General features: G+C 39.0%; 1 protein-coding gene across 3 annotated transcripts in view; it reads right to left on the minus strand.

Moving 5' to 3' along the window:
• Astn2 (astrotactin 2) overlaps positions 1-24,878 on the minus strand; it is a 989,271-nt gene that overhangs the window by 351,706 nt on the left and 612,687 nt on the right. For all 3 annotated transcript variants that reach the window (XM_052176645.1, XM_052176644.1, XM_052176643.1), the window contains one exon: positions 13,249-13,415. In XM_052176645.1, coding sequence (XP_052032605.1) covers positions 13,249-13,415 — 167 coding nt within the window. The remainder of the gene's footprint in view (positions 1-13,248; positions 13,416-24,878) is intronic.

The following is a 24,878-nucleotide window of genomic DNA, read 5'->3' on the forward strand; positions in this document are numbered from 1 at the left end:
TTTGCAGAAGCAGCTATTAACCACTGAGCCACTGTTTTAGCTGCTGGCAAGAATGTTCTATCCTGTTGATTGTTTATATTGTGAGAGAGATAACATCTAACACCCACCATATTCTTTTCTTCTCCTGGACATGATCTGTGTATGTGTGTGTGTGTGTGTGTGTGTGTGTGTAAATCTTCAAATCTTCATTGTAGTTGAGTGGAGGAACCATGACATTGTATTCTGTACAGTGGCCCCTGCTATGGACTCTTTGGAGACCATATGTTAATCCAAATAGCGTAAGATGGATGAGGAATGTCAAATAAGACATTCCATGTTTATATATGCTTCTGGTTGGTTGGATGGTTAATTTGTTACAGCAACAAAACTTATCTCACCCTTATTCTTGCAGCAATTTCATTTTTATTATATATCAAATATGAATATACAATAGACATGCATAGTTGAGTTTATTTTCTATTTGATGTCTATATATTACTAAAATAAATGGTTATGAGCCATTCAACATAGGTACTTGGAATAGATTTCCAGTTCTTTGCAGAAGCAGCTATTCTAATTTAGAAACGAAGTTTTCATGTCCATTCATCAAGTATTTTTAAAACACTTTCAGATTGTTTTTATCATGAGGTTTTGGGGCAGAATATTAACAGAATTTATGGGAGACACCATACTTTCAAGATTATGATTATGTACTTACATATTTTGGAATCAGGCCAACAGAGTATCAATATTGGTTCTGCTTCTCAAGAGCTGTGAAGCCTTAGACAAACTACCCCTTTTGCTTAAATATAATATAGTCCTTGACTTATAGAGACCCTGTACAGATGCTCTATATTTTAAGACTTAAAATGTAATATTAGCACAATCTTCTCCATTTCGAGGATGCTCTAGTTAGATTTTTCTATTACCATGACCAAAAGAACTTTGGGAAGAAATGGATTATGTAAACTTACAAGTCAGATGATGCTATATCACTGATGGAAATCAAGGCATACACTGAAGGCAGGAACTAAGAGACAGAAACTGAAGTTAATGCCATAGAGGGATGTGCAGTTGTGCTTTCTGGCTAGTTCCCCATGCCTTGCTCAGTTTGTTTCTTATACGTCACAGAATCACAGAGACAGCATGATCCACAGTGAAGCATGCCCTTCCATATCAAACATTAACCAAGAAAATGCTCCACGAACTTAGGCACAGACCAATCTGATGAAGGCAGTTTCTCAACTGAGGGGTCTCCTCTTCCAAAATGATTCCTTTGTTTTTTTAAGGTGACAAAAATAACCAACCAGACCAAGGAATGTCTCACTGACATTTTCTGTTACATTTTCTCTTTAGTCATCTGTGGTTTGAGAAAAACTATTGATAATTTTTTTTTTGTGACTTGATTTTTGGTTGAACCAAGTTAACTGGTTTTAATATGTCCCACCAGAATTTCTTAGAGATGTGGCCATATATTTGAGTGTTGGAGTTATAGCAAAAGGTAGAAAATTCTTTTCGTTTCTTCAAGTTATTTATGTTTACTTATTCTATTTCTACATTTTCTGCCTGTTTGTATTTTCTGTGTATTCACGACTCTAAATTTTATCTTTTCTAAGAATGTAATTCATTTTATCAAGATTCCATGTGTTGTTATAATATTGTACACAGTACTGTCATTAAGTATTTTTTATTGGTCTTGTGTCCACAGTTCTGTCCTTTGTTCACTGTTTGTTTGTTAACTTCTAATGCATTTAGAATGCTATAACTTCTAATTTTCTAATGCACTGAAATACCTCCCACTCCCTTCCTTGACCAAGCTTTCTGCATTTTAATTGCTTTGTCTTTTCCCTAACCTATTTAATTTACTTCTGCCTTCATTTGGATCAATTCCTTCCTGCTGCTTTCTTTATATTGTTTTACAATATTTTTTTTCCTGAACCCTTGAGTCACATGATTCATTTGTTTGCTTTCAGTCTTTATAGCATCTTAGTAAATGCTATGGAGCTCCTGACTTTGCCTCTGTGCCATCAGCTCATACAGGGCCCTCTGAGCTTCTAACGATATGGTCACTTTGTCTTGAGCTGTCTTTCATATCCAGATGATACTTCAAAAGTTTATTTTTTCTCTTTTTCTCTCAATGTGTGTGTGTGTGTGTGTGTGTGTGTGTGTGGCAGAGAGAGAGAGAGAGAGAGAGAGAGAGAGAGAGAGAGGTTAAACTCAGGTGTTGATCTGTACCTTCCATCTTGCTTGTTGGCCATTATGCATACCAGGCAAGCTGGGATTTTTTTTCTGGGTTAACTGTAAGGGCAGAGGAATTACAGACAGTCAATACTGTATGAATCTTGATGTGGGTTCAGACCCTCCACTAAGGCATTTCCACATTCCAGAAAACAGATGGCTTTGTTTTGTTGTTTTTTGTAAATAACAAATAGATCTCTTCCATTATCACAATAAATTCATAGCAGTATAGGATCTCAGTCTGAGAAGGTGGCATGTATAATCTACTTTAGAAAATTCATTGTGATTTCATACTAGCTTACTTAAGGGAGACATGAGGTATCAAGTTCAGATTTTGGAGCTAATTATTCCTGAGTTCAAATAGAGGCTGCACTATCACTTTCCATATGACCTTGATCAAGTCTATTAACTTTCCTAGGTTCTGTGTCATAATCTATTAAATGAGGATAATTACAGCCCTCATCAAAGGGCTGATGTGAGAATTAGAGATAACTTAGGCTATAAAACAGCACTTTTCATATAGTAGCAAACCAATGTACCACCTATTACACTTGTTGTGAGCACTGTCATTTGCCTATACTAGTCCAGTTATACATTACTGGGAGTGGAAATCCTAGCCTCTACCCTCTCTATAGATCCAGATTTCTAAAGGTTGCAATTGATTATTCTTTCCCTTTTCTTTTTGTCAAAATTAGGATCTTCTTATGTGCCATACATTATGAGTGAATGATATGCACAATTTACATTTATATATGTAACTAATATGCATGATATATTAGCCAAATAATTATACTGCATGTATGTACATCTATATATGCAAAGCTCAATCCTATATTCATTACTGTAAAGATGCACAAATATTTTATAGACTACCTGATTTGCTACTTAAAACCTATAATAGAATAATGGCTAATAAATCACCCATATTCTCCAACCTGTTATTATGATTTGGATCCAACTCCCCAAAGTTTCATGTGCTAAAAATGTGGTTTTCTAGTCATTATGTCTATTATAGATTTTGTAGAACTTCTGAGAGGTAAGGGTTAATAGAATGTTAGGTTTCTGGAGAGTGAATGCCTTTGTGTGAGATTTTTGAGACCCTGTCCCTTGTTTATTTCTTTTGGTTCCTGGCTATTATGAAGTAAGCAGCCATACTTCTCTAGCTCAGTCATTTGACAATTATGTGCTGTGCTGTGTGTGATATGCCCAAAGCAACTGGGACAATCATCCACAAACTGATACTTCTAAGACCATGAATCCAAAGAAGCTACACTGTAGCCAAATAAGCCCTTATAAGATAGTTACTGGAGAACCAAGGAGTGCCTCAGGTCTCCAGTGTCTGGAAAATAAGGAAGGAAGGTGACTGTAAAGTCTCCAGAGTATAACCATCTTTTCCAGTGCTTAAACTTGAGGAATTCTGATAGTTGAAATTGTAGAGTAGTAAGTTTGTATTGTTTTTAGACACTGAGTTTGTGGAGATTCATCACAAAGCAAGAGCTTTACCCTCATGGAGAGGTACTGCTGTGCTCCTCTTGTCAAACAAGAAAATCAAGTATCAAAGAAGAATGCGGGCAACTCAACAATAATGCTAAGATGTAGACCCCGGGTGTCACTCAAGCTGTGTCTGATTTTATGTGAGTCTATGTGCACAATTTTAACATCAAAACTGCAGATTCCAGGAACTTTTCTTTTGTTTGGGGGCAGAAAAGGGTTATGGTTCAGCAAGAAACGGTGGAGAGATATGGGGGGGGGGAGGGGAAGAGAGAGAGAAAAAATATAGAACTTCCTAGGGTAAGCTCTGTGACTCTAGTAGACACAGGGCAAAAAACAGATTCACAAAGGCAATGATCCTCTTAGTTTTGACATGTGACAATTCTTTCTCCCAAGGCACCTTAATACACAGAACGATTTATGTGAAGGTCTGTTTAGCTGTTGCTTTCTTTTTAAATTTTATTTTTGTATGATGCCATATAATTATATGGCTTCTTTAGAACATTCTGTTGTTAGGGAGGCTTTTCCTTGCAGAGAATTCAAAAGAGCGTAGGCTCACAGGAAAACAGCCAAGATCTGCATGAAATTATATATTTATACATATGCCAAATGCAAAAGAGAAAATAGGTACAGATACAGAGTGGGTATTTCAGTTTAAAGCGAAGGGTGTACTACATTTAACATGCTCATCACATTGGAAGGAATATAGATCTGAATGGGAATTTGTCAAGAGCCCCATAAAACCTTCTCTATGTCTGGTCAGCAGCATGTTTGCTTGTTTAACTTTCATAGTAACGTGGAGAGATGGGCACTTTCATTCTTACATTGCCATTGAAAATCTGAGGCTTGGGTTATCTGACTTCTTCGACTAAGGTCACATGGCTACTTGGAAAAACTAGGATCTTGACAATGGTCATTTTATTCCAAATTGAACTTTCTTTTCATGTTAGCACAAATTGCCCTCTCTAATCATCTTTGTTTTGAAAGACAAAATAAAACAAAACAACAACAACAACAACAAAAAACCAGGAATGTATAAAAAAAAGTCAAATTCTCAAAACACATGCTTTAAATTTTATTTTTGTGTTTTCTGGATTCCTTATTCCATCATTCCTTGGTGGTTTATGGGACCAATAAAATTATTTATTGAAATACATAAACTAGATACTATTTCTTAAAATAAAGAAGGGGAATCCAATCCTTATAGAAAGGTTTAAAATAAAGAATGTTAAGGCTAAATGAGAAGGAAATGCATGCCAGAAACTTGGACAAATATGGGGGTGAACTAAGCTTCTGATCGCCATATTTGATAATATGGGAATACTGCCAACCAGCTGGCTCAGCATGGCCAGTAGCCATGAATATCAACTGTCTTATTCCCCCTGATCAGTGTCACAGGGGTCTTTCCTATTGAGAGTCTCAGGACTGCCCCAATGTTAACAAAATTAAGATCTGTAAAGTTTTTCTCTACACAGTCTAGATCGGGGGTTTTACTTAAACAAAAATGGAAAGTTTCTAGAAAAAAATCGGAAGTAATGCACTCAAGTCTATTTGGGAAAAGAGAAAGAAAGTAAAGAAGCAAGAAGGAAGGAAATGGAGAGGAGAGAGGGCCAGAAAAAGAATAGAAAAAAGAAGAGAGAGAATGGTATTTAGGAAAAGAGAGAAAGGGGGGTAGGGAAGAATGACAGAATCCATTGGATACTGCAGGCTAATAAACAGTAGACTTTACTCTCAAAAATTGTAGGAAACAGCAGCAGTTCATACTAACTGGGGAAGAAAAAGGGGTGGGGGGGAGATTATTATTTCAATGGTGCCAAAATCATTGGTTAAAAAATAATTTTAAAATCATAAGAGGTGGGAATATATGTATTTTACAATAAAATTATATTACTCTGCAATACAATTCATCATACCCTTGACCATCTCCAAATACACTGAGAACCTGAAGGACAGAATTTTCCTCTATGGACCTCACCACTTAACTATTTCTCTTATAAGTCTTTGAACATTTTTCAGAAGCAGCATTCACCAGAGCCTACAAGAAAGTACCTTGCAATACACATGAAAGGGCTTTAAATCTTCCTCTTAATTTGCTGATAATTTGAAAATGCTTAATGAACAGCACAGTGGTTGATAATGAATGTTTGATAAGAATTGAGCATGTAAATATTCAGATATAACTCAGTTGTGTAAGTTGCTAAGACCCTCGATTCTATCCCTAAACTTCACTCTAGCAGGCAGGCATCTAGATTCAACTCAGTGTTGTGAGTTTGTGGTGGTTTGACTATGATTGGTCTGAAGTGGCACAAGTACTTCTGTTTTATTTTATTAAGAACACATTTGTATAGATATTTGTGCTTTCTTTCAAGTTTTTTTTAACATCAATTAAGAAAGTACCAATGGTTATTAAGTTCAGATACTAAATGGATGTTTCCCAAGGGACTTTGACCTATTCTAAATTTACAATATGTTTGCAGTTGTATGAGTGATAGTTACATCATGTTTGGTGTATTTATGACCTGGTTATGTTTCATTTGGACATGAGTTGTGTCAAGTTGACAAGGGGCAGATTAGATGGCTATTCCTGGTTGTCAACTTGACTACATCTGGAATGAACTGCAATCCATAAATAGAGGGCACACACCTGTTAGCCAGATCTTGAGGCTGGAAGACAAAGGCTTTTAAGCTGGATCTTTACATGGATAACACATGCTTTTGATCCAGATCTTGAGGCATAGTGGCCATGAAAAGCTTAGGCCCAGGCAAGGTAATTCATGCCTTTAATTCCAGGAGACTGGGGCAAGCAGATCACTGAGTTCAAGGTCAATCTCAGACAGAGCAAGTTCCAAGTCCAAGCTTGGTAGTAAATACTTTTAATCTGGGCCCTACTTTCTGCTGGAGGCCTACATAAGGACATTGGGAAAAGGAAGGGTTTGTTATTCTTTGCCTGCTTGCACTTACTCGCCAGCATAACTGTTGGAATCCACTTCTTCAGGATTCTGCCTTATACAGAAGACCAGCTGAAATACCTAGTCTTGTGGGACTGAGCAAACTACTAGACTCTTGGATTTCCCATTCATAGCTGCCCATTGTTGGGTTAGTTGGACAATAGACTACGATTCCAATAAATTCTCTTAATATATTCAAACATTCCATAAATTCTGTGACAATAGAGAACCCTGACTATTACAGAGTTGAATGTGAACTGTCCCCTATAGGCTCATGTATTTGAACAGTTGGCCTCCAGCTAGAGGCACTGTTTGGGAAGACTCTGGAACCCTCAATAGGTGGGACCTCATGGGAGGAAGTAGGCAGCTGGGCACAGCTTTGATATTTTATAGCTTGGCCCCAATATATGTTTATTATCTGCTTCTTGGCTGTGGATACAATGTGAGCAGCTGCCTCCATCTTCTGTTACCAAGACTTCTTACCAGGGGTAGAATGTGTCCTAAGAGGACATAGAGCCAAAATAAACCCTTTCTCTCTGAACTTACTTCTTGTCTAGTGTTTTTTCAAAGCATGGAGAAATGTGTCTAATACTATGATAGGTGGGAGAAGCTACATCCTTCAACCCAGGGACAAAGGGAGACAGCTCTGGTTCTAGCCCACCATGCAGAAAGTACCACTAGACAAGTACTTGAGTGAATAGTCATGTTTTCTTATTCTCAAAATAAAATCCAGTGTCTGCACTCTGTAGCTCAGTATTGTTTAAATCTAAAGCAGATGTTAGTTTAGGGAATGAAAACAAGGAGTTTCCTGTTAGCTGCAGGTAGTACTCACATGTATTTATCTCCTCTATTTCCCGTATAATGTAAACAGAACAATCAACCCACAGAAGAATTACAATGATTTGAGGATGGTATGTTTCTGAACCCATGTGTGTAAATGTAATTTCTTTTAAAACAAAATTTTAAGATTTATTTATTTTATATGTCTGAGTGTTTTGTCTGCTTGTATTACTGTAAAATTAAACAAACAAAAATATGTGTGCCTGGATATGCACAGAAGTCAGAAAAAGACATGAGATACCCTGGAACTGGAATTATACATGGCTGTGAGATACCATGTTAGTGCTGAGACCTTCACCTGAATCCTCTGTAAGAGCAACAAGTGCTCCAAACTACTGAGTTATCTTGCCAATGGGTAAATGCGTTTTCCTGGAAACTGGAGCTGAGAAATACTTGGGATAGTTCAAGCTCCTAGCTCTTCCTCTTAACAGTGGTTCTGGTAGCGGTGAGCCTTGATAATCTTTTATACCACCCTCAGAAATATGGAAATTCTAAAATTGCTGATTAAAATATTACATTGTTTACATGGAAACAAGTGGGAAATTGTCTCAGTATGGCCAAGAAATGTAATTATCTTTTTCTTCAGCAAAGACAACTACATAATCTACTGTATTGTTTTCATGTGTTTGTTTAACTGTTTACTTTCATTGCCAAGTAGCACAAAGCTAAGTTTATCATTATGTTGAGTAACTTTCTAATTTCAGACTCCCAGAACTATTTTCTCTTTCCCACTTTCATTTCCTATACATACTCTTGCTTAGCCCTATCTTTATATTAGCAGCTTACAAAAAAAATGCATCAGATTTATGTGGATAAAATTAAGTTCTCTTGGAAATGTGTGTGGTAGACATTATAAACTCACCCACACAAACACAGCAGATAAACTCAGTTGCTAGGCAACTTGCTGTGGTCTTCACAGAAGGCAATGCCTCCCCATCTATAAGAATCATTCTAATTATTTCAGCTTAGAGTCCAGACTTCACAACCTATCTCAAAGTTTCTGTTGGTCACATTGGTTATCTGGTCTCTGCTCCCATCCATCAGGAGTAAGGAAGGGCTCTGCTATCATTATCCTCTTTGTCCTTTGTGGACAAGAACCAATGATCAATGCTTCACTCCACTGCTAGCATCTTATAAAATCCCAAACACATAAAGAAAAAAACCCAAGGTTAGCAAATTCTCTCATTCTGATATTAAGGTTTTAAAGAAGCTCTTGTGTCAAGAAGTAGAAAATTGTAGCACAGACACTGTGGATGTTTGGAGAAGAATACCATTCCCATAGGTTTGAATGTTTAGTCATTAGAGAGTAGCACTATTTGAGAAGAATTAAGAGTTATAATTGGAATAGGTACATCTTTCTGGGAGAAAGTCTATCACTAGGGTTTGGATTTGAGGTTTCAAAAAGCTGATGCCAGAGCCAGTCTTTCTTTCTCTGTCTTTGCTTATAGATGGAGCTGTAGCTCTTAGCTATTTTTCCAGTACCACACATGTCTACCAACAAGTCCCATGCCATGATGATAATGGATCCTCTGAAACTGTAAGGAAGCTATCAATGAAATACCTTCTTTTATAAGAATAGTCTTAGTTACATAGTCTCTTTACAGGAATTGAACAGTGAGTAGGACAACACTCAGGTGCCTAAGATATACCTGCTGTTCCTAAAGGGCACATGGTATGATAGCTAGAAGTGAAACAGGTAAATGAAGAACTCAATGGAGTTCACATAGAAAGAAAACAATGCAGTGGACTGTGTTGGTCTGGCAACAGCCTGGTAATCTGGGTAGTTTACAAAGGTCATATCTATAAGATATATCCAGATATCATGAGTAAAATTAGATTAGCTACAAATGGGTATGGTATGGTGGTGATGCCTTTTTTCTTTATACTTGGGAGGTAGAGGCAAGAAAAATAAGGAGTATAAGGTCTCTTGCTACATGGTCAATCCAAAACCAGCTTGGGCTCCATAAGATCCTGCCTCAACTTCCTCCAATCCCTATAAAATGAATTACAGGCAACTTTAAGTAATCCTTTCCCCAAGGGTGAAATCAAAGGATGGGTGGAAATAAAAAACATTTTAGATAATTAACTATAATTAATGATTTATTCAGTATGCCAGTTCTAATAATTATATATACATATATATCAGACACATACACATGAGAATGACAAAGAGAAAAAAATCCTTTTTATATGGTTTATATCCCACTTGGTAAACATTGAGTCATAATTTAAGCAGTCTTTATCTGTTAGCATTGGTATTATCACCCATCTTTTTCACCACTTCCACGATGTTCAGGAGAACTTGCTGAAGAAGATGCCTGCCTTAGTCTAGAAAGTAACACAGAGATGTCCAGATTAAAGGACCAAGGACAGATGGGATGAGCTGGGTACAGGGAGAAGAGGGGTTGCAGAGAGGACAGTGTTGTTAAAATTCCACAGGTTGAGGTCATGGGTGTAGCATAAAGATAGGGAAGTGTGGAAATTGTTAACTGAAAAGGTCAGACTAGCAATGGCTTACATTGATTTACATTAAGTGAAGATCTTTTAATAAATAATTATTGAGCACCGCTATGTGCGAGGTTCTGTTCAAGGCACTGCACACAGAGTAAGAAGCACAATGTAAAATGTGTTGATTGAATACTTTAATGCTACAGCTTTCTACCTATTAAACTAATAATTACGCAGCTTACTGAAGGCTTCTTTCCACATGCCAGTCCCCCTGCTTGCATAATTTCACTTAATCCCCACAACTGTGTGCAGTTACTTCTCAGCCCACATTAAAGAGCAGAGGCTCAAAGTGATTGAATCACTTCACCAAGATCATATGACTGGATATATTCATAGGCTGGCGAAGATAGTTAATCTGTCTTGCCTGAACTGGAGCCACACATCCTCTTGGAGTTCCTTTGGCCCCCAATTACCAGCTATGTGACCTTGGGCAAGCCACCAAGCTTCCAAATCTCTGTGCTTGGTTTTCTAATTAGTAAAATGGCAATCATAAGTGTCCCTTTCTTGCAGACTTGTCATGAGGGTTAACAGAGTAGTCACTTAAAGCAGTCCTGACACGTAAGAAGTGCTTAATGAATCATTAGCTGCTGTTATTCACCTGGCTGCAAACAGGTTTATTCAGCCTGCTCCCATCCAACCTTAGAAAGGTCATAGTAGAACTTTGTGTGAGTTAAGCAAAGGAGGGTCTGTTTTGTTTACCCTGCTTAATTCAACAGCATCTTCTCTCTCAGCCAACTCTCTCACAAGCACCTGCTAATAGCCTTCATTGTTTACAGTGCTTCTAGCAAGTGTGGGTAACTTCTCATTTGCATCCTTAATAGACAATTTCCAAAGCACAGGGAAACCACAGTTAGTTTTAGGAAACCTGCATTTGATTTCCTTTTCTGTTTTGTTTACCCACAGCGAAGGGGCTCTAACAGCTCACCCAGGCTCTAATCTAATCCAATCTTGTTTAACACTTTCCCAGAAATTTCATGGTACAAAAGGTCAGTAAGTCTAGTCTTACGGACCAGAAAAGCAAAGTGGAGAGCATCATGTCATCAGACAAGAGGCAAACAACTATCACCAGGTCATTTAGTATAGTTACTTTGCTCCACACAGTACGTAGCTTGAAACCACGCTCAATACTTGCATATATGTGTAGGCAATGAATTATTCTCTATAGCCTCCAAACATACAGAGACTATTATACTTATGTTACAGAGGAGGAAACTGAGGCACAGTGTTAAGCAATGCTAAGTACTGTGCCCAAGGCCAACCAGTTAGGAGGCTACAAGCTACTTTACCAATGGTAAGACTTTAAATGTTACTAGTTAACAGGACAATAAATCAGACAGTACTTTGCACTCTCTACAACCATTTTTATATCAAGACAGGTGTTATCAACAATTTACAGATGAGGAAGGTCAGGAGTCCTGCGAGGCTCACCTACTGCCTAAAGGACAGAGGGAGTCCTGGGACTAAAATCTGTCTATTGAATCCAAGGTGCCCTGCGGTGCACACTGGGTAGACGATGTTGATGATTTCTGATGTCAAAATCCATTACTCCAGCGGCTGCTGCTGTGACTGTTATTTTCTGCAGAACACCCTCCCCCCAAGTGCATAGGGAGAGAGGAAAAATAACAATGATAAGAACATAGCTGATTCTGTATGCAAGCCTGCAGATCTGAATCCATGCATAATTTACTCAACAGTGCCCTGCAGTCACTTAAGCCGAGGAGAGACTGCCATAAATTCAGGTCTGCATACACTAATTTATTTCTTATTTATTTTATTGATACATATCTAAGGCCTCCGGCGAGCTGCTTCAACACCTGCTTGAAGGCTCTGGCAGCCTTCAAGTTCAAAAGGGGCAGGGAAGGAGACCCTAAAATAAGTACTGAATTCTGTGGACTAGAACCACAAAAGTTAAATTAATTTTCTGGCAAGCTGGGATAAACCCATGCCGGCTTCCACCTTTTTGTGTGATGCACAGGACTATAAAGGCTGCTCAGCCTCTTAGTCCACGCACTTGGTAATGAGAATGTCCGGGACACTTCTCACAGGGATCACAGGACTCTTTTGGAGTGACAGAAAGGTGAAGATGAGCAAATCAGAGAGGGAATAAATACGAAACAAAAAAATAAAGATGATGCTATTTTCAAAGAGGTTACTGGGGACCACCACCACTCTAGGTACTGAGGCAGCACAAGCGTCAGCTACACAGTCACTTGGAGAAATGTCCTCTGCCCTTGTGTGTGAGAATAGCTGTCTTTCACAGGCTAGTTAAGTGTAGCTGAGAGAGAGAGAGAGAGAGAGAGAGAGAGAGACAGAGAGAGAGACAGAGACAGAGAGAGAGACAGAGAGAGAGAGACAGAGAGAGAAAGAGAAAGAGAGAGTCAGAGAGAGACAGAGACAGAGAGACAGAGAGAGACAGAGACAGAGAGACACACACACACACAGAGTCAGAGAGAGACAGAGACAGAGAGACAGAGAGAGACAGACACACACACACACACACACACACACACAGAGAGAGAGAGAGAGAGAGAGAGAGAGAGCGAAGCATAAGGGAGTTGATCTGAATGTGTTTGCCTCTTCGTTTATCTCACTGTTGTCCAGCTGTTGATGTACCTCAATGGTAGAGTACATTCTTGGCATGTGAAAGGGCCTGAGTTCAATCCCAAGCCTTCCTCCACCAATAGTAAAAGAAGAAGGAAAAATAGTAACAAAAGCATCTGAGCTTGAATCCTTCAGAAGCCGAAGCTGTCTCTAAACTCTTTGGTGCTTTACATGTGCCATGCCCCAGCTAGTAGTTCTGACCCAGACAGATATCGGACCCAGAAAGATAAAGCACTAAACCAAAACCCCTGGCTTCCCACAGGATCTAGTATGCAATCTGGCAAACCCAATATGTGTATTTGTACATATTTAACATATCTGAAACTGACTCTACATACACTGATGGAGCTGCAAGGAGAGACAGAGAATGGGCAGGGATATAGAGCAGAATGGGACAACATCTAGACCATAGGAAGAGGCTTCTACATGAATGTATGTACTCACATACCCATAAATAATTGTTTGGATTGTTTTCTTAGCCATTATTCTTTTGCACACCCAAAAGGGTATGAAGCAAAAGAAGCAGAAGGCCATGTCCTTGCAGGTCAGCACTAGCCTGGGTCCGGTAGCATTTCCTGACCATTTGCCCACAGATTCTCTGCTGCTCTCTGGGACTTGCTGGACCTTAGATATTGAGACTTACCCACAGAACATGAAGATGGTGCTGGAGGTGGCATCATAGGGCAAAGGCATTGTTTGTTGAAGGCAAAGCTGCTCACACCCTCCATTAAAGCCATCAGAGCAGTCGATGCCCTTGGAGTGATCATAGCAGCCAGATCCATCCTTCATGGGCCTCAGTTCCTCAGGACACTGTTTAGAGAGAGGACAACAAGGTGGTTATGATGCAGGAGGTGGCAGGTTCCCTCTTTCTCCCTATGGACACAAATGGGGTCCATAAAACTCATTAAGAACTGTAGGGCCTTGGATAACCCTCTTTATTTCTATAACCTCAATGTACCTTGCAGTAAATAAGACTTTTGTGGTCATCTTTTCCACTGAGCCATGAGACAGAAGGGACATAAAGTCAAAACACTTAGGATATAGATTTTCATGGTAATGGTGCTAGGGTCATCTCCTTAATTGTTTTTATCTTTATTGCCTGACCAGGTTCCCTACTATAATGGTCACAGAGAAAAGCTGCTAAGTATATTAAAATGAAAGTTAAGCGTGAGTTTAAATTCCAGTTCCTCTCTTTGTGTGACTTTAGGCAAGTTACTACCCTCTCTGAGTCTCATTGTTGTTATCTATAAAATGGGCATAATATAACTATAGGTTAGCTGTGAGGCCTAAATATGAAGCATAAACATGAATGCCTACTCATTTCAGAATCTGTCACATAATTGGTACTCAAAAATGTATATTACCTTTCAATATTGAATTAATCTCTTCTCCACCTTTATTCCTGGAGCCCGAAGTAAACAACTTATATACTCAAAGCAGTGTAGAGAGACCTCCTAACCAGTCTGTCTTCTCTGCATTGTCTTCTATGTAGCCACTCAAATCTTATTTCCTAACAGCACCACATCTCAGTTTACGTACATAAATGAGGCTGCAAATGTTTGAATCTTTCTTATGCTGACAATCCAGATTGTTTGTAAATCCTCTGTCTGCTATGTATGCATCCTTCCATGGGACCCTCCCTCGGTCCCTAAAGAAACCCTAGAGATAGCCACATTTCAGGACCTCAGCTGGATACAATTGTCTATGTGTTTGTCTCTGTGAATGAGAAAGCTCATGTTGAAGTTCACCTGCCTTTTAATTCCTGTCATTAGATGGGCTAAACTCATCTCCAGATCTGCTGATAGACATATAATTCCAATCCCAACATCTTTGCTTTCTGAACAAGGTATTAGGTTTTAATTGCAGTACCTTGCTGTCATTTTCACTAAGATAACACACAGAGCACAGCCCTCTTCATCCATCAATAGACATCGATGATTAAAATGCCCCGTCTCTGTCTCCCCCTCTGCTATCTGTATGGTTTCCTCCCCAACTTCCTAAAATTATAGGAATAACAACATATGCGCACGCATGCACACACACACACACACACACACATTAATTTCCATAAACCACTACAATAAAAAAAAAGGAGGTCAGCTCTCTTGGAAATTACATTTTGCCTAAGTATGATTTGTAATTACAAATGCACAAGAGAATTCTTCAAGATATTTGAGTCTGGTGCCAGCAAGGGTGATGCAGAAACTAGGTTATAAATGGCTTTTGTCAAGCACCAGAAAGGTTATAAAATAGCTACATTTTGTGCATAAAAAGAAAAATCAATTCTACATGTGAGTGAAGTGTTGTACATATTAATACAAGCTCGGGAGAGGCCTTGCGTATTCTGAACATCAACTCTCAGGCAGAAGGGTGCTGATTGCCTGGTTCTTTTGGAGCAAGTTGCTATACTAGGGGCTTGTTTCTGTCCATCTAGAAATATTCAGAAACAAGTATTGGACTTTCTTGCCAGTTCACAGGAGATCCCTGCCATAAGGTATTTGTTAAAGTTCCTTCCATCCCTTCCTGGCTCACATCCCTTTTCTTGTTTCAATTGATGCTCAGTATACTACATGCATTTTGTTGTTGTTGTTGTTTTGGCAAAGCTACCTGTCTTTGCTTCTTTAGTCATCATAGCAAACACATAAGGAGACTCCTCAGGAGCCATTGTGTCTACCTCAAGCCCCAGAAACTATGACTGTTACCATCTATGGTGTTGTCTTCACAGGTGTGAATAAGAAAAAGCTTTTGACACTATTTTGGATTTTACAGGGTTATCTAAATGTCACCACAAATGTCCTGTAAAAGAGAGAAGAAATTACACTCACAGCAGCAGGCAGCAGCCAGTGCAGAGATTGGTAACTGATCTATCAGCATGCTAAGAACCAGTGACTGCAGCACTCAGGTCTGGGTGCTCCTATGTCACCCTCGCTCTCCAAAGTTCAAGAAGGATCACAGAGAAGGGACAGACCGAATATAGGTGGAAGATGGGGAGGAGTGCTGTGAGATGCTTCTTCATATGGAAGGTCATCGCCATCCTGAACTCACCGAAGCTGTGATTATTTATATACAACCTGGATTAAGATCTCCCAGCATGTACAGACAGACAGGCAAGGAGCTCATGAGAAACTCCTTGCAAATATTGGTAATTGATGGCTACTTAGAGAGGAAAATTTCATTTTCTTTCAAAGTGTGACTGCTAATAGCCTATCCATGTATATGCAGACGAATTTGTCTCTCTCTGTATATATATATAGAGAGAGAGGGCATGAGGTGAAAGAGAGTCATGTTGGGAGACTCCAAGGAAGGGAGAGAGGGAGAAAATTGGGATTCTATCTGATCAAGATAAGAGAGAGAGAGAGAGAGAGAGAGAGAGAGAGAGAGAGAGAGAGAGAGAGAGAGAGAGATCCCCCACAGAGGAGCAAAGTGCAGGCAAAGAAAGAGATTTGTGCAATGTGGCCATGAATCAGAACTGATTCAGCCATCAGGAGCTGGAAGAAGGAATGCATACATTCTCCTCTAGGGCCTTCAGTGGAAGCACCATCTCCCAATCATTACCTTGGTGTCTTAGGGTTTTATTGCTGTAAACAGACACCATGACCAAGAACAACTCTTAATTGGGGCTGGGTTCAAAGGTTTAGTCATTATTACCAAGGTGGAAACATGGCAGCATCTAAATAGGCATAGTGCAGGAGGAGCTGAGAGTTCTACATCTTCTGAAGGCTGCTAGAATCCTGGCTTCTAGGTAGCTAGGATGAGGGTCTTATAGTACACACCTACAGTGACACACCTACTCCAACAGGGCCACACCTTCTAATTGTGCTACTCCCTGAGCCTAGCACATACAAACCAACACACTTGGGTAAGATTTCTGGCTTCCAGAAAAATTAGAAAATGTATAGCTCTTGTTTTCAGTCCTTGATTTTGTAATTCCTTACAGTATCTAGAGGAAAGATAGATGGATACTGCCACTGTCTGCTGACAAATGAGGGGAATGAGGAGGTTAAACTCATCAGCATTGGAAATGGCAGGACTTCCTAGGTTTGTCAACTCCGTAGCTCTTACCTGAAGTGTATGTGTGTGTATGTGTGTGTATGTGTGTGTATGTGTGTGTGTGGTAGTTAATTTTGATTGCTAACTGGTTTGAGATATGCATAAGAGATTAGTAGAGAAGCCCCATGTGTCTATCAAGATGTTTATATAAAAAGTATTTGCTCATGTGTGCACTGATCAAGTCATTGGTTTAATCCACTGAAGTATTCAATTTTGAACATTGTATTTAGAAGTAGAGGAACTGTGGCTGTTGGGATGTAATTGGGAGAAAGTTATGGAGACATGCCTCTGGAGGTTGAATCTTGGGTCGGCCCCTTTCCTTCACTATCTAGCCCCACTTCCTGGCTGTTGTGTAGTGAGCCTTTTTTTTTTTTTTTTTTTTTTTTTTTTTTTTTTTTTTTACTGTGCTCTTCTACCATGATATTGTGCAGGACCACAGCCCAGAAAAAATGGAGCCAACAGACCATGGACCCTCTAATACCATAGACACAATAAATATTTCTTCTTTTAAGTTGTTTCTTAGTGATATTTGTCACAATGAAAAGGTGAGTAATGTATTAGATAAGTTGCTTCAAAGCTCTGTCATTTGTTGGTTAACAAAGAGTCAGAGAAAGGCTTCAGCTGTTTTTTTTTTAATTAGGTATATTCTTTATTTATATTTCAAATGTTGTCCCCTTTCCTGGTTCTCCCCTCCCCCAAAAATCCCATAAGCCATCTCCCCTTCCCCAACCAACCCTCCCCCACTTCCCTGTCCTGGTATTCCTCTACACTTGGGCACCAAGCCTTTCCAGGACCAAGGGCCTTTCCTCCCTTTGGTGTCTAACAAGACCATCCTCTGCTGCCTATGTGTCTGGAGCCACGGGTAACTCCATGTGTACTCTTTGGTTGATGGTTTTGTCCCTTGGAGCTCTGGGAGTACTTGGTGACTCATATTGCTGTTCCTCCTGTGGTGCTGCAAACCCCTTCAGCTCCTTTGGTCCTTTCTCTATCTCATCCATTGGGGATCTTGTGCTCAATTCAATGACTGGCTGAGCATGTCCCCCTCTGTATTTGTCATGCACTAGGAGAACCTCTCAGGTAATAGCTATATCCAGCTCTCGTCAACCAGCACTTGTGGGCATCCAAAACAGTGTCTGGGTTTTGTAACTGTATATAGGATGCATCCCTGGGTGGGGTAGTCTCTGGATGGTCTTTCCCTCCAACTCTGCTCAACCACTCTGGAAATCAGTTTGGTGGTTCCTCAGAAAACTGGGCATAATACTACTGGAGGACCCCCACTATATCAGTCCGGGGTATATATCCAGAGGATTCTCCAGCATGTAATAAGGACACATGCTCCACTATGTTCATAGCAGCTCTATTTATAATAGCCAGAAGCTGGAAAGAACCCAGATGGCCCTCAATGGGGAAATGAATATAGAAAATGTGGTATATATACACAATTGGGTACTATTTAGCCATTAAAAACAATGAATTCATGAAATTCTTAGACAAATGTATGGAACTGGAGAATATCATCCTGAATGAGGTAACCCAATCACAAAAGAACACTCATGGTATGCACTCACTGATAAGTGGATATTAGCCTAGAAGTTTGGAATACCCAAGACACAATTCACATATCAAATGATGCCCAAGAAGGAGGAAGAACAAGGTATGGATCCTTGGGTCCTTTCTAGAAGGGGGAAAAAACATCCACAGAAGATACAGAGACAAAAGGCTTCAGCTGATCTAACCATGTTACTCTACAGCTGACGGTCAAAGATTGTACAATTCTGGACAGATGCCCAGCTGAGGCATGAGCTCTCCCTAGTCTGGGCTCTGGACTCTCTGCCCACACACTCCATTTTAGCCTCATAAGAAGTGGGCTTCATTTTACTGTGCCTCATGGGACATACCTGTATATGGAAATAAATAGAAATAATAAGGTCTTTCTTGATGGCATTGCTGTAAACTGTGCGAACATATAGCAGGTTTTAATGGGTCTGACTTTGGACCTGACATATAACAAGAACCAAATAAGTAAAAATTGTGACTAGATAAATTGTAAAATGATAAATACATAGACCCTCTATCACCATAGAAAATGGAACTGAAGCTCCTAGTTGACTTTCTTGTCCTTTTCTATTGGTCTTGTCCTTCACTGGATCACTTATCAGATGCTTATTATTGAACAAACAGTATTGACTCAAAGCTGAGTGTTTTCAGTGCTAGATATAAAGTAATTCATAATATAACCAAGCTCCTGTTTTTATATAGTTTAAACTCCAGAACATAGATGTAGTGGCTATTCCTGGTTGTCAACTTGACTATATCTGGAATGAACTACAGTCTAGAATTGGAAGGCTCACCTATGATCCTAATATGGAGGCTCAGAGAGATAAGTTTCTGACCTGGATCTTGGTATGGAGATCTTGAAGCATGGTGGCTAAGACAAGGAGTTCTCCGAGTTCAAGATCATTTGGGATTAAAGGCATGGATGCATACGCCTTTAATCTGGGCCACACCCTCTGTTGGAGACCTACAGCCTTTAATCTGGGATACACCCTCTGCTGGAGATATATAAGGACATTGGAAGAAGGAAGATTTACTCTCTCTCACTCTTCCTTGCCTGCTTGCCTCACGGGACTGAGAAACTGCTAGATCCTTGGACTTCCATCCACAGCTGCTGCTGACCATTGTTGGGGAGTTGGACTATAGACTGTAATTCATCAACAAATTCCCTAACTATATAAGGCTATCCATACGTTCTGTGACTATAGAGAACCCAAACTAATACAATAGACAAAAAGAAAATACATAAAATGATTATATAAGTAAGTCATTTAGCCTAACAAAAGTAAAAAGTATACTGGGATAAAGGTTTTATAAGGATGGGGTGGAGGAAGCACGAATTAACAACCTAGATATAAAATAGGCCTTTCATTTGAGAAGAGACTTAGGCTACTTAAAGTTTTGCATCAGTTTGAGGAATATAGGCACTGTAAGTGGTTTCCAATTCATGACTATACCATGTTTTCCCATTTATTTTACTTTTCTTCTATTCATTTCATTAGCATTTAAGTTTTAACATAAATGTCCTATATACATTTTATAAAATTATTGTTTATGTTGTTCATTGTGTTTTAGGAATTGTAAATGTTACTGCATATTTTTCTTTCTTTGTCCCTAAGTTCATTGCAATACATACATATTAATAAAAAGAAGACAACTCAGGAGCTGCAGAGACTGACACTTAGCAGTGAAGAGGGATTGGTGTTGTCCTTGCAGAGGACCAGAGTTCAGTGTACAGAATCCACAGTACGTGGTTCACAATTGTCTGTAACTCCAGCTCCAGAGGATTCAGTGCCTTTTTTTTGGCATCCGTCAGCACTGAAGTACTTGCACGGGCACATACACATGTATTCACACACATTTAAAAATAAAACCTTAAAAAAATACAACTGGTAAAAAAAATACAACTTGTTAACTTGTTCCTATATTGTCAAGTCTTCCTGAACTCATCCTTCAGAATTAGGATTCAAAGAAAATCTTCAAGCATTTTGTCAGTAAATGTGTGATTTATAAACAAGAGCGTCATAGTCTTCTGAACACTGTTCTATTGAGTCTTCTAATATTGTTTTTGGTCTTAATGGCTGGAATATCCCACTCTAGTCTGATTTTACTAATGAATACTCAGGAGCCAGATGCTGGGGTTTAAGCCTGTTAGCTCAGAGAAGCAGAGAAAGCACCCAGCTGACTTTCTACTCTACCAACTCCCAGGAGGAAAAGATCTTTCCACTTCTCCCCTCTGTCTTAGATACTGTTCAACTCAATGACCCCCCTTTCTGTTTTCTTATGCTCACTTCCTGTCAGCCTCTTAACCTAGGATTGATGTTATGTAGCTCTTGGATTTAAGGTGTGCACTAGGTTTTTCCAGTTCACCATCTTGAGGTTCACAATATGGTCAAATGTCCTCCATATTTGGCAACATCACTGTGCTGAACAATAGAGATACTGCTCATGCTTGAGAGAAAATAGCACGGATGCCTTGGTGGCCTGTCATTCTTATGCCTGTGACTTCTTTTCAGTATTGCAAATCCCTTTAGAAACTGTGTCTTCTAGAAATCAAGTGTTACCTGGACTTTTCTGACCAAACTAAAGTTTTCCAAGCTTTCTGCTAATATTTCTGCTCCTTATACTCACTACAAATGTAGGTAAAATCAGCATCTGAAGTCCATAGCATAGCTTTGAACCTCCTTAGCATTTATTCTCACAAGTTATCTAGTCTGTCACTTTAAAAATCTCAAAATATTATAAAAAATGAAAATGCATTTTTTACCAGGCAGTGGTGGCACACGCCTTTAATCCCAGCACTTGGGAGGCAGAGGCAGGCAGATTTCTGAGTTCCAGGCCAGCCTGGTCTACAGAGTGAGTTTCAAAACAGCCAGTGCTACACAGAGAAACCCTGTCTCAAGGAAATAAAAAAGAAACACATTTTTCTCTTTTCTTCTTTTATTTTTTTTACATTTATTTTTCATTAGATATTTTCTTTATTTACATTTCAAAAGTTATCCCCTTTCATTCCCCCCACAAAACCCCCTATTCAGTCCCCTCCCCCCTTTCAATAGTGTATAGTATGCAATCCCCACTAGAGTCACTATCACATGTAAAACCTCATAAGCCGTGTTTACTCTTAAAACTCTTTAGTCTTCTGAATTCCTTCCTACTAGCACCACCTATTCATCTCTGTCTTCATCTTCTCCATCTGCCAGGGAATCAGTTTCAAAGGCTTAAGAATTATGAAAGGTTTAGTTGCAGCAACAGCCCCATCTTGAGATTCTGACTTTCTGTTTTAGTTCCCTTTGTATCCTGGGACTAAAACACCTAAGACAAACAACTTACAGAAGAATTTCTTTTGGCCAGTGTTTCAGGTCATGGAGACAATGGCAAAGAGGAGGCTGTTCAACTTCTTGACAGACAGGAAACAGAACCTTGAGAAAGGCCTGGGAACCAGGTTGAAACTTTATATTCATACCCTCCAGTGACCTACTTCCTGAGGCTAGACCCCACCTCCAAAAGATTCTGTCCTGCCCCCCAATAGCATCACAAAGTAGGCACTAAGGGACAGTACATGTGCCTTTGGGAGACTTTTCAAATTCTCTCCATGAAACACTTGCTGTGTGATGCACAGGAAACTTCGACACCTGTTGTTTCCCAGTAGGAAGTAGTATGTGAGTTGTCTTTAGAGTGGGCTTAAGGTTCATGTCGCCACATAATTTATCTGTCAAAATTTTTCCACTTATTTTAGAATTTGTTTCATTTGGGTCCTTGCGTGGTTCTTAGACCATGGGGACAGAGCTGTCATGTATGGTGTTAGTTCCCTGAAAAGGAAGAGACACCACACTCTTCTTTCTTTCAATCAGGAAGACACAGTGAATATAGAGAGCCTGGAGCCTGTCCTCTCCTGAGAAATGGATCAACCTAGCATTGGTTTCAGTACGCAGGTCTTCAGAAATGTCAGGTGTAAATGTCTGTTAGTTAAAATACCCTATCCATAACATTCTGTTATAGCTGCTTGTCCTGAAATATACACTATATTATTGATCTCTAGCTTGTTTCCTCTGTGTCTGGAAATCATACTGTGGATATGCGAGTTTTTTAAATCTATTAAGAACCTTTTCCTGGCTGAGAGTATATGTTCTATCTTTGGTAGGCACCAAAACATATATAATTTTCTGTTTGAAGCAGTGTATTCTATTAACATTATGCATATCTTATGATAGTGTTGGTTGGTTCTTCCTATAATGCTGGCAACTTTCTGTTGTTTTTGCCAGATGTTCCAGGAGAAATTGTGAAGGAATCCACCATGATCATGATTTGTCTCCTTTTCCTTGTTATTCTTTCACCTTTTGCTTTGCTCATTTTTCACTGTTTGGTGCATAAACATTTATGGTGATTATGCCTTATCTGCGAATGATTCCATCATCTGGATATGATGTTCTTCCCTGGTAATTTCTAATACCGTATGTTTTATCTACTATCAATATAGCCACTCCTACTCTTGTTTTATTTCCACGATTCAGACTTTTACACTTCAACCTGGAAATGTGAGATAAAATTGCGATAGGCAGCATATAGTTGAATAGCATTTTAATCTACTGTCAAATTCTTGTTTGTAAATCCATGCTCTCAGATGACTTAGGTTTAATTGTCGACTGATGCTTTACTGCCACACTTTTGTTTGGCTTTCTGTTGTCTCACTTCTCCTTTTTGCTCTCTTTCCTGTGGGCTATAGTTAAGAGCTTCATTTGGTTTGCCAATTTTTGAGCACATTTCCTCATACAGTTTTCAGGCTTGATTGTTTTAAGTTATATAACTTGTTAGTTGACTGTCACTTAGATTTTTCCCATGGAGAAGTAAAGCTTATTAGCCTTATTTCTCTTTATGTTTCATGTCTATGTCTCTTCTCCCATGTAATGAAATTTCTTCATCATTCCTTTAAATGTAATCTAGAACTAATTGGACAGTGCTACCAGTTTTGGTTTCAATCATCGAACACAGTTATAAAGACAGAGAAGGAAGGTCTACTGTGTCTACCAGTATTTTTTGTTCTTCTTCCCCTCTTGGTATTCCAGAATTCCTTATGCGATCATTTCTTTCCTTTATTTGATTGATTAACTGACAGATATTTTTAAAAACAAATACTCATATAGCCTAGGCTGGCCTCTCAGCCTCAATGTTAGAGTGCTGGGATTTCCAGAATGCTCTGTCACATCCACTTGCTTGTTATTTTCTCTCCATTTAGACAATGCCCTCAGCAGTTCTCTCGAAGACAGTTTGCTGAGCACAATCTCTTTGTTCTGTTGCTGAGAATGTTTTAGTTTCTCTTTGAATCATAGGGAATGTGTACATTGAACATTGGAATTTTCATCATTCAGCACTTAAATAATATTGCACTTGCAGGTCATGGTGGTGACAACTTTAGTATCAGCTCTTGGGAAGCAGAGGCAGGCAGATATCCATGAGTTCTGGGCCATGATGGTCTACGTAGTAAGTCCCAGACCAGTCAGGGATGCATAGAAAGACTGTCCCAACATTCCCTCTACCAAAAAATAAAAATAAAAAATGTGATCTCTTAGGAAAACCTACTGTATTAAAATTTTGTTACTTCATAAATAAGATCCAATTTCATTTCCACTCACCAGTATTTATAACATATAAAAAAAGTCAGACTGCTGTTTTGATGTGAATGCCTATGTAGCTCTCCTGCTTAGTGCTTGCTAGCTTTTTAAATATATAGGTTTTTAAAAAATTTGGACAGTTTCAGCTGTAATTCTTTAGCCTATATCTTTACTTCTACAACTGCAAATGTACAAACATTAGTACTTAGTGATTATAGTAGCACTAGCCTTTAAGAGTATATTCATTTTCTTTTTCAATATTGTCTCTGGTAATCAGAGTAGATACTTTTTTATAGATTTAATTTTACTAAGTGTTTCCTTTGATATCTCCATTCTTTTGCTGAACCTATTCACGAAGTTTTTTATGAAAAATTTATTTCCTGCATTTTTCTCTCTAAAATTTCCACTTGGTTCTCTACTATACCTTTATTATTATTGCTATTATTATTATTATTTTACTATCTGTAGATTTCTTGTTTCCAGAGTGCTTGCTTAAGTATTTTTTTAAAAAATTATGGTTATTTTAAATATCATCATTGATTAATTGTAACACAAGTTATTTTGGTGTTGGACTATGCTGGCTATTTTGTTTTTTCCACTCAGTTTGAGAGGTTTCTGGTTATTAAGATGGGAAATGACTCCACACGGCAGCCTGGGCACTTCAGCATAATGTTACTGTGTTTTGAAGTTGGATATTGTTCACATTTTCTGTTTTACATGTTTCCTCTGATACTGCTTCAGTAGCAGAAGACCATTTCTGACAAAGGTAGAGAGATGCACATGTTCTCTATGTGGAGTCCATCTACACCTGAGAGGTAAGGATCGCTCCTCCTTGTGGCTTTGAGAGATGAGGATCTGATTACATAATATAGTACTTCAGTGAGACTGTTTCTTCCCAGAGAGCAAGGACAAAACCTAGATGTTGCTCCCTGCTGGGTCTATCTGATTCCACACTGGTGGGCAAGGCCTCATTATTGCTGGCCCTTGATAATTATCCAGACTTCTTCCTAGCCTTCCTGTGACAACAGTCCAGTAGGGAAGGGGTGGTGCTCCAAGGCTG

The sequence above is a fragment of the Apodemus sylvaticus genome, chromosome 3 (genome assembly GCF_947179515.1).
Source record: "Apodemus sylvaticus chromosome 3, mApoSyl1.1, whole genome shotgun sequence".
Taxonomy (NCBI): domain Eukaryota; kingdom Metazoa; phylum Chordata; class Mammalia; order Rodentia; family Muridae; genus Apodemus; species Apodemus sylvaticus.